The sequence below is a fragment of the Cydia fagiglandana genome, chromosome 12 (assembly GCF_963556715.1).
Source record: "Cydia fagiglandana chromosome 12, ilCydFagi1.1, whole genome shotgun sequence".
Taxonomy (NCBI): domain Eukaryota; kingdom Metazoa; phylum Arthropoda; class Insecta; order Lepidoptera; family Tortricidae; genus Cydia; species Cydia fagiglandana.
In genome coordinates this window covers 9,481,941-9,493,707 of record NC_085943.1, presented here as the reverse complement: position 1 = coordinate 9,493,707, position 11,767 = coordinate 9,481,941, and the positions used below count along the sequence as shown (strand labels likewise).

General features: G+C 38.1%; 1 protein-coding gene across 1 annotated transcript; it reads left to right on the top strand.

Moving 5' to 3' along the window:
* Positions 1-1,556: 1,556 nt before the first annotated feature.
* LOC134669535 (pro-resilin) lies at positions 1,557-8,145 on the top strand. Its single transcript, XM_063527138.1, has 2 exons — positions 1,557-1,687; positions 7,092-8,145. The coding sequence occupies exons 1-2, from the start codon at positions 1,670-1,672 to the stop codon at positions 7,620-7,622; spliced, it is 549 nt and encodes a 182-aa protein (XP_063383208.1). The 5' UTR covers positions 1,557-1,669; the 3' UTR covers positions 7,623-8,145.
* Positions 8,146-11,767: the final 3,622 nt, after the last annotated feature.

Genomic DNA, 11,767 nt, shown 5'->3' with positions numbered 1-11,767 from the left:
AAACTACGAAGATCTCACATAGGTACAGTCGCCATCAGATATATCGGAGTGGTCGAGGTGCTCAAAAATATCTCTCTCTCTCTCTCTAACTCTAGCGCCCTGACATTAGAGTCTTGTTCAGATATTTGTGAGCGCCTTGGCTGCTCCGATATATCTGATGGCGACTGTACCTACACATATGTAGACATGTGGCCCGGCGTGAACCTGATAGTCTGGAAAAGGCTCTGCTAGTTGGGCCTGTTGAAGGACATCGAAAACAGGGAGGGATACCCACACGCTGGTTCAACGCCATTCAAGATGTTACACGCGAGGGGTTCCAGGGTTCCTTAAGGTAAGGAAGGCAATGAATCGGCCAGGATGGAGAGCACTACAGCACAGAGCGACTTATGGTGGTCACGACCCTCAGACATGAGGATTCGACTAGGAAGAGAGATATGTAGACAAATACGCATCCCCAAAATTTTCATCGATAATTCGTTCAACAAACCTTTTTTTTAAATCTTGGTCTCAATATATTGAATTAAATGAGTAGTAATACTACCAACAAATATTTTTTTAAAGGGCTTTTTTATGTTTTTTTTTATAACACTACCAACATATTTATGTCAACCCTACACTTGTAGCCCTTTCGCACAGTCTGTGACCAGCTCGCGTGATTGTTGGTTTTGTCCAAGTTGATTGCCGTGAAAATTGATTTCCATATTACGTGGTGAAAATGCGTAACCTCTTAGTACTGGTTATTCTTTACTCAAAACAGATGTTAAACTATCATATTGAATACTATCATATTCATGTCTTGCGGGGGGTTTTCAGAAAAAAAAATATTATTCAGTTTTTTCGAAAAACCATGATCTTCTGGGTTAATTAGACTCAGAATCAGGAGTACCTACTATTGAATGAGACAAAGAAAAAGTGATCCCAGTTTTTCATACAAATTTTGGGTGTCAGTTTGTAACGGTCTACTCAAAATGTATGTGAAAATGCGTTACAAAACTGACATTCTTTTTTGGGACACATTTTAAGTCCTATTGATTCCGAGTAGAAGTAACCCAAAAGTTGATGGATTTTTGAAAAAAACAAATGATAAACTTTTAAGTAAAAATGTCCTGGTACTCACTGTATTTTCTTCAAATCCATAATATTAAATAGATTAGGGAATTAGTCTAGACCTAGATACAGAAAAACATGTAAGTATGTAATACTAAAGGACAAACATTAATCGCCACGATTTAGAGAAATTAATTATATATAATCTGAAATCGGTCTTTGTTTAATTTTTGTCAATAAAATGTCAAAATAAATCAAATGAAATGGGCAATTAAGATGTTAAAAAACATGTTATTCGTGCGTGCACAACGCTCTCTATGTAAACACAGTTTGTTGGCACATAAATATTTATTTTAACCATCATTAAACCCGCAAATTACTCAACTGGTAATGTTCGTGACCTCCCACCTATCAGTCTTCTAAATTCGAAAAAAATCGCATAACGCCCTCCAATAAAAAAACTTCCTCGTCCGACTCTATGGTAGCATCTCCCTTTCTTGCACAACTGCCATACCTATCCTTTCTCCGCCCCACCGCGGCCATTTAGCTATATAGTACCTGATACCATCCAAGAACATCACACTACTTCACTAGTAACCGAAGTGACCCATCACTAAACAACATGAAAGCCTTCGTAGCGGTAAGTCCAGTGCAGTGCCCGTGCCAAGTGAATTAAAAAAAAAACTAAAGTGACAAGTGATTGTGACGTTCCGAAATCAAGTTTTACAGTGCATCAGTATTTTAAATTTGGAATCCGATGTAATCGATGATTATTGAAATGTGTTTTGGTTCACAGGATGTGATTTAATTTTTTTGGACTGTTTTTATGCACTGAAGTTGATTTCAGAACTTTTCAGCTTGAGTTTAGTGTTCAACATTATTTCATTACGATTAAATTAAAAACTTTATCAACAGGATATATAAGTTAATCCTATTTATTTCGAAGTGACGATAACTTCAGTAAACAGAAATTTAAAACGGCAACCTTAAGCAATTAGTTTAATCATCTTGACGATGTCTTTTTTTAACAATTTTGTTTTAAGCAGCAAAATATTGAGTAATGTGGTATCTCTATTCAAATTGAGTTCACACCATACATCGTTAGTCAACTGTTTTTGTCCCATCACTCAGTACGCTCCACACAATACATCATTACCTAACGATAATTGTCTATGTTTTGGTAATGATGGTCTCTACATAATGCATATCTACTCTAAAACTTCCTATAAGTTTTCCAGCGGGTCAAAAGTTCAACTGCTTCTAGACATTATTTATGAAGGCCCTAAAGTTAGCACGTAGGTGAAAATGGCGATATTTTATAGATTCTAACAACATTTTAATAGTATTCAATTAAGGCTGTAAAAGAAGAGATACTAAGGTACAAGTTAACTTTCCGTAACATTAAACTTTCTGTCGTATTGTTGTTCTTCGGAAAGTTTAACGTCTTTGTAACATTAATTGCGATAAATGGATTACCTGGAGTAAAGAATGGAGTGCCTATATAAATATGAGCCTTTTACATGTATTCCTCCCGTTTATAGTTTTCATTATTTCGCCATTTTGATGCTTTGAACTACCTAAAATTTTCAAGTTTTTATCAATTGATGTTAGAAGATAATACCTATGGAGTGTTATTACAATTAGTTCTGTACTCGTACATAACATACAGGTAAACATCTATAATTACAAAACAGATCGAATAAGTTAAACAGCATTTTGTTTTAAAAATTTAAATATAATACTAACATATAAAAGTGTAACCAAAGCAGCAATAAAAAAAATTAGTTTAAAAATACGAATTACACATTATTTAGATGTGTGGGTCAAACAGAAAACTGTGTTACGTCTTTGCTGTAGACATACACAAGAGTTAATTTTCTTATTTAACCCTTATCCACGTGAAAAGGTCCTCCTTTTATTTAGAAAACTATGATAAAATCATTACTTACATGCCCACAAGCTGTTAACTATTGCCCACAGGAGAGAAAAAAGTACAGTTCGCGCGAACACACTAGTTTTTCCTAGGAGGACCCTTTCACGTGGATAAGGGTTAAATAAGAAAATTAACCTTTATAGCCCTTAACTCTTGTGTATGTCTACAGGAAAGACGTAACACAGTTTTCTGTTTGACCCGTGTACATCAATTTAATATTCGAAGTAGGGTCCACTTTGGCAATAATCCTTCAGTTCCCGCTCCGTTCACTTACGCTACGCAGTAAAGTACGCCAATTATATTCCATTGCACAAGTGCGTATCTTTCCATGAGCAAGCCTAGACCGCGGGTCAGAGGTTACGCATACCATAAAACTTACAAACTCTAGTAAAAGTAATTAAATTCTGATGAAACGTTCAAGTGGGTAATTGAGCATGCATTGCGAAAGTCTTTATTAATACGATATGGCAATTCAAGAAATCCTAAATAGAACTTAATCTCGTTATACCCCGCGTTTTTTGGCGCTTTTGAATTTGGAACTTTTATTTCTATGTGAGTTCAAAACTCGAATTAAATTTGTACTTGTACAAGTACACGGGGACTTACGAGGTTAAAACTGAATTTTTCCTAGAAAATGGAGCAAAATTAATGGAGTAAAAAATTGGTATCAAATACATCAAATCTATGCCAAGTCTCCCTAGAAATAACAAACAGACTTTTAAGACGAACCCAATTAGGTATTTATTACCTACCGATTGTCAAAAGTTCCACTCTTGTTGATTTCTTTCGAGGAACTCATGAGCTGTTACTTTAATTTTAAAAACCAGACAAGTATGCGTCGGACTTATAGCGACAAGAAATACATCATCTGTGAAAATTTCAACTGTCTAGCTATCACGACCAGATACAGCCTGGTGTCAGACAGACGGACAGACAGGCGGACAGTGGAGCCTTAGGACCCCGTTTTTCCTCCTTTGGTACGGAACCCTATTAAAATGACGATGACGTGATACAGCGTAAACAAATGAGGCGTAGAGCTCGTCTTCGTCAATATTGAGTGTTGACTTTACGATGTGCTTAAGAGCTTTGACACATTAGGTACCTATAAACAAACAGTATGTACACTTAGGCATATTCAATAGACGAATTGATTAGGATTGAAAACTTAAATAGGTAGTTATTTGTTTTACAAGGGGGGCAAAGTTGTTGTTTAACCGCTTGTGCTAATATTGATACCCGAGCAAGCGAAAGATGCCAAAATTGAACCACGAAAAATTGACCATGAGCGCAGCGAGTGGTTCGAAAACTGGAATCTTGAGCGTTGCGAGGGTTTCAAAGCACGAGGGTTAAACAAAATTTGCCCCCGAGTGAAACACAAAATTTTTCACCACACCAACCCGAAGCAAATATTAAATTTAATGTAAAATATCAAACAAAATATAACCAAATGAATGTTATTAAATATTTATCATCCATAATCATCATTTAGTAAATCTACCAGGAAACATAAGAAAATAACTCAAAATTTGCATTTGATTACTTTGCCTCACATGTGAATAAAATGCAAATTTGCTATCAGTTTTTGAAGTGCAAAGTAAGCCTTTCCGAGCTGGTGTGGTGAAAATAATATTAACATCTTAACGCATACCTAAGTCTTAATTCACTTAAGATAAAAGAATACTACACTATTTAAATTATGTATTAATACATACTAAACTTTTATATAACAAAACACTTATCCGATTCCTAACACGGACCTTGCTGATTTAATTCAGAAATCGAACACCGTTTGAATATTAAAATGTAGATCGGTTGAGCAAGTGAGCGAAATTTGTTTTTCCAAAACAAATATTTACTTTCGTCTTTTATTTTTTATTAAAGACGAAAGTAAATATTTTATATTACGTAGTTTTAGATCGCTATAAAATTTAAAGTATCTACATAGTATCATGTTAATCAAGTAGGATTTTAGCCTCCGAAAAATCAATTATTTTTTAATATATACTTAAATCGTTAAATTTCTATATCCGGGCTGTTATTAGCAGATAACGTAAATTTATAGCAATTTTGGCGCAGCGGAGTAGTGTTAACGGAATTGGTATAGATAATTCCAACTTCATTGGTAAATTATTAAGGTTAATATAAACGTAATTAACGCTAATTAATCATTAGGGTTGAAATTGTTTATACCATATCCTTTAACACCACTCCGCTGCACCGAAAATGCTATAAAATTTACGATGTCGGGTTATTAGTCGTCATAAAGTTTATTATGAGAAATCTACCCATTGTCTATGCCTAATGCATAACCATAGCATGATCGAGCACCATAGACATCTCGATCGACGAAAGCTCTGAACTTAATGACACTAGCGTGACTTCCGCCACGGAAGCCTTGCATAACCTAGTGCATCATAAGTCCATAGAGCATACTATATAAAAGTATGTCAATTGAACACATAACGAGTGGCGGAGACAATTTAAATTTGGAACACAGAAATTTTTCAAAATTCCATTTTATTGACCACTATGCTCGTGGTAAAATTTTGGAATCTTTTCCTTGCTAACCTCTACCTAACCTTTTTTTTTTTATAAGAGGGGAAATGCTTTAAACCTAACCTCTCGTGCTATAATGATTCCCAATCATTATAGCACGAGAGGTTAATAGAAAACCACTTGCTGCTTAAAAAAAAACCGGGCAAGTGCGAGTCGGACTCGCGCACGAAGGGTTCCGTACCACAATGCAAAAAAATAAAAACAAAAAAAAGCAAAAAAAACGGTCACCCATCCAAGTACTGACCACTCCCGACGTTGCTTAACTTTGGTCAAAAATCACGTTTGTTGTATGGGAGCCCCATTTAAATCTTTATTTTATTCTGTTTTTAGTATTTGTTGTTATAGCGGCAACAGAAATACATCATCTGTGAAAATTTCAACTGTCTAGCTATCACGGTTCATGAGATACAGCCTGGTGACAGACGGACGGACGGACGGACAGCGAAGTTTTAGTAATAGGGTCCCGTTTTACCCTTTGGGTACGGAACCCTAAAAATAACTATTTCAGTTGGCAGTACTAAGGTTTTTTTGATTATCGTAATAAGCATACATATTCTGGTTCTTGAATGACCTTATATTTTTTAGTGTTTATTAGGGCAAAGATCATCTAGAGCGCCTAACATTTAAACCGAGTGCATCCGTGATGCAACAGAGACACTATATCACCTCAACTCTGACCTTTCTCGTGAACTTTCACTTGCCATTTTCAATGTTGTTCTATCGCGTATTAGAGAAAATTTTATCACATTTAAGAAAACAATCCATTAAATTTAGTAATAAAATTATAATTGAATAATTACGCTTACATGCGAGAGCAACGAGTGTTACGTGCGTGACGTGAGGAAAGTAAAATTGTTAAGAATGGCGACATGCTGCCTAACCTTATGCCACTTGACCCAAAGCATCCCAAAGCATGCTCGTGAGAACTTAACAAATTTCACTTTCGACTTCACTTGAACATCTTAAAAAACAACTGAAGTCCATTGGTCAGAGATTGTGCAACGGCAGCTCGCGTATTTGCATATTATACGGTTTATGGTAGCGAAGACTTACTTAGCAAATAAAATGCTCAGAATTGGAAAGCAAGACAATGCACGTTTCACATAATTTACATTTGCGAGTGGTTGGGTCATAAAGCATTTTAAGAGAGGCATTAGCGTTTGTATTATCATATTTAAGTAGATGTAGTCTCCACTTAGTAACAGTTGACAGTACCCGATGCCATGCCATAGTCAAACCGATTTCAATAACTTTTCACTTTGTCGCAATTATTATCAGTATACATCGGGGTTTTTGGTGCGGGAATGTTTTACACTAGCCAAAAAATAGGTAAAAACTGTAAAAATCGATACCGTTTTAACATTTCTAAGCACATTTGGAGCTTACACCTATTTTTAATTTATAGTTTGGTAATTATTTTACCATAAACAAGTTGTAAATACACGAAATTTTTCCCACACCAAAGACCCCGATGTATAATTATCAGATTTAAATTTCATTTTATTAATCGATTGTATAAATAGTTCCAGTTCTATAATAAGTATTTTTGTCGCAGTGCATAGCCCTCGCGTTGGTGGCGGCCGTCAGTGCCGAGGCTCCTGGTGGCTACAACTACAACCGCCCGTCCGGAGGCTCTGGCTTCGGCGGCGGTTTCAGCGGCGGCCTGAGCGGCGGCGGCGGCGGCTACCGCGCCGTATCCTCCGGCTACCAGACCTCCGAGGGCCAGAACGTTGACCAGCAACTCCTCGAGCAAGTGCGCCAAATCCTCCTGAAGGAAGAGTCCTCCGCTTCCTCCGGCAGCATCGGCGGTGGTTTCGGCGGTAGCGCTCCTTCCTCCTCTTACGGCGCTCCTTCATCCTCCTACGGTGCCCCCTCATCGTCCTACGGAGCCCCGTCCTCCAGCTACGGAGCGCCCGCTCACGGTGGGCGCGTCGTTGGCATCAACCTTGAGGGAGTCCGTCAGGCCATCCAGGTCGCGCAATTCGAGCAGTCCGGTGGCTCTTCCGGCGGATACCCATCTGGCCCATCCTCCTCCTACGGAGCTCCCGCCCGCGCCCCCTCCGGCAGCTACGGTGCCCCCTACTAAGTCCCTAACAAGATTCCGAACGCAATCATCGACTGGACCCTCCCGTGATCGGATTTTGCCAACTAATAAGCGAATAGCTGAGTACTCCGTTACTTCTAGTCCATGCGTAGGTCCTCGATAGCCACTGAGCGTTCGGATATTGTTTTATTCGGGCGACTTCGTAAGATCTCTGGAGCGGCCGAATGTTTAATCAATTTGGCCGGCAGTCACGTACAATGTAGGTGATGCCGGCCCACCAGGCTCTTGTCTCACCAAATCCAACACTTGCGACTATGCACGCGAACGGGTTGCAACGTCCCAGCGGCCGGCCAGTCGCCATTGGCCCGCGCCCTGGTTAATACTGAGAGCCTCCTGCGGTTCTCAGCGACCGGACCGTGTGCCAAAACGCGCGAAGTGGCCGGCCGTTGGGCTCAACACTTGTATAAAGTTTATTATAAGTATAGTTTAAGATTTTTTATATTTTAAGATTTATTATGTTTTTATTTTTATTTACAAAAAATAAATACATTTCGACACCGTAAAACATAGTTTCTCTTTAGGTCAACTGTCACCCTCTGTTTTTTCATCGTGCATATATAAAATATGTAAATGCTGTTCTATACTATAAACCGATAATTGTAATTCTATTCGGCGATTGTTTGCACCTATTCGATTTATATTCCATACGTAACTTTATAGGCCGAATAAAGATGCAAGGTGTGGAATTAAACCATTGCATCAGCGTAGAAGGCGAATGCAAGGCCGGACCGCCATCGGAGTGAACTTATGTCCATGCAACGATCTCGCAATGGACCCTTAATAAATAGTTCTAAAAATCTTTTAAGATTTACTACTGAGTAAATCGTATGTAAGTACCTAATGAATAAAATGAGGTAGAAACTTACGAACTTATCTAAGATGTAACCATTAGACATTAACGATCACTCAAGCTTCTGGTGTGTAAGCTGATGCCGCAGTAAAGTAATTAGCTTTAAATACCAGTTAATACGACGATAAAATCTAACGTCAAGGGATTTGTCAGTAACCGATAAAGTCTTCATATCTCGATGAGTCGATTCCGTTTACATAAGCCACAAGCTTAAGCAATATCGCAAGTACGCACTTTGAAATCGACCACCATATAACACTTCATTTTTAAGTTGTTGCCTACCTACTTAACATAACATAATCTTGATCTCATCACTTCCCAAACACAGACAAGCATTCGTCTCAGCCAAGGCAAATAAGGCAATATAAGCGTGATATATAGAATTGGTCAGGAATAGGTAGTACTCGTACATCTATCTATTAACAAAGATTACATTGATAGGTATCGATCCCCGTTGAGGCAAACAAGAGATTTATTCACACGCGGAAAAATATTACGTGGGTCACGCGTGATATCAACACAAGATACTATAATTGTACCTTCAATGGAAGAAGGCACTTCAATAAGTCAGTCGCTTAGGTTGAGAAGTTATTAGTTTGTATTGAAGCAACGCTCATAATGATGTAAGCGCCTCCCGCACTAAGGTCACTTTTCCTTGAGAAAAACGCATTCATACCTTTGTACATCTTCGACGGTGGGAGACAGCGATTATGAAAGCAGTCCCACGTCTAATCTGCGATCGCATGATATCGTGTTATGTAAAGTTGCATCATGTCGAACAATGGTCAGCCTCTGGCAATTCGGTACATCTGTGATTAAAATACATACAATATATTGCAGTGTTTTAGTTTGTAAAGTAACTAAGGCAAATACGAATCCCGCTTCCTCAGCCAAAAACAGAACATGACATCAATGAGCTTTTGGCTCATTAGACCTACTTCGTTTTGCGGAGCCTTAGATGTTCAGTCGATACGTAGTTTCATTAGATATTTCGGTAGACCTGTAGAAATTAGTCACTACATCTTATAAAAAGTTATAAAACAACCGCCGCGTCTGTCGGTTAGTATGTTCGCGATAAACTCAAAAACGGACGGAAAAACGAATTTTCATGCGGTTTTCACCTGTGATTCTTGAGGAAGGTTTAGGTGTATAATTCGTTAAGGTTTACCCGTGCGAAGCCGGGGCGGGTCGGTAGTATTATGTACAATAGTGGCATAATTAACATTTAAATCTCTCAACAGATTATAAAGCTCATTATCTATTTAGTTACGATCTCATCATTGTACCTATAAAATACTACATACAGCTTGGCAAAAAAGAGTAGAAATTAAAAAGTAGCAACGCTGTAGTGTCCTTTTCAAACCAATTTATATAAGGGGACGGCGCTACAGTGTTGCCACTTTTTAATTCCTACTCTTTTTTGCCAATCTGTATTTATTTGAGTTTTGTAGGTTTTATTGAAAATGTAATTAATATTAGGCCACCCATGTACCTACAGTTGGCTACAAAATTGCATAGACACTTTATGAATGAGTTCATTAACAAAGTGGCCATGCAATTTTGCAGCTGGGCGTACGTATATAGGGCAATTGTAGCCTTATGTAACGTTTGCATGGCGCACAATGGAAATGGCCAGCAACCCCGGTGATTCGGTACAGCTATGCTCAGTACGATAATTACAGCGAAAGTCAGCTAATGGAGGACAATTGCTAAACTGTTTGTGGGGAAGTGGGTAAGTAGGGTAAGCTGGGGCAAATATGCAATTTTATAATAATATTCGAAGGACTGCATATAGACACATATTTAAAACACTCGCGTATTTTATTTTATATTTGTACGTCGGGATGATTAAATTTTTGGTCATCATCATCAAAGCGGGTGCGAGGCAGGTCATGTGGAGTACCAAGCATAAGTACCACAGATTTACAGGAGGACTAGGAAGCCTGGCCATCACCTGGGCATGCACGAGATCGCCGATAAAAAGCAGGAGAGCAAGCTGCGATGTTATGGTTGGTTATGATCACATAAAAAGAAGGCCTTGTGACTACGTAGGAAATTTGGCGCTACAACTTTCCATCCCAGGTCTAAGATCAACTGCCGTATTCGAACTTCAAGATATTCACAAGCAACGACACGTACTAGATCCATACTAGATTCGTTATAGTTTAGATATCAACTAGTTCTCTTTTGCAGCGCAATTCGGGCAACCAATGTCAATTTTACGTTAGATAGAGTAAGATATCTAAGTATTAGATGTGAATTGGATCTCTAAGTCATATCCTGTGGAAATCGTTTAAGAGTATCTCCAGAATCGCGTAAATGTCAAATTTAACAGGTTAGATCTTAAACAATTATCGTTATCGTATCTTGGTGATGTCTAGAAGATGTCTAATTAATAGATGTCCATTTCATAATCCGAATCGGGCCCCAAGGGGCAAACCAAGAACAAGATGGAAGGATGTAGTGCTGAAGGACATGAGGGAATGCAAGTTATCCGAAAACGATGTCATGGGCAGGGCGAAGTGGAGAAGATTAAGTAGGAAAGGTGACCCCACCACCATGTGGGATAGATAGCTAGGAACAGAGAGTACAGGAGCACCTCTATGTGTGGTGACTTCCATTTGTCGTATGTGCTGCTTGCAGTCAATCTGATCTGCTCGTATACCTTGAAGACTTTTATAGTACAGTCAGCATCAAATTCGCGAATCACGTATATTTTTGCACGTGAACTGTAGAGATATACAGGGTGGAAAGATAAGTCGGGCCCTGGAGGGAAACTGCCTTAAATTTTTAAACTGGGTCATTTTACTTAAAGGAGACATTCCTTTATTTTTAATAAGAAACAAAACTGCATTCAAAAATTTTCTAAAACTCGCTTGCCTCGCCCGGGACTCTAATAACCGACTAAAAATTCCAAAAAATAAATCTGGCAATTTTATTCTACTAGTCGATACAGTTAATGTTAATGATAACATTTCTCCAAGAAACATTAGGTCTTACACTCGTCTGTCGTACAATATATCCATAAAATCTAATATTTAATAGTACTTAAGATTTTATTACACAAGCCAAATTGAAGAAAAAAAGAAAAATACTTTAAATGCAGTGTTGTTTCTTTTTAAAAATAAAGGAATGTCTCTTTTATATAAAATGAGCCAGCTTAAGGATTTAAGGTAGTTTCCCTCCAGGGCCCGACTCATCTTTCCACCCTGTATATCTATTTGTATAGGTACTTTAACGCTTACCAATCTTATTCATATTTGTAGTTTTTTAGTTA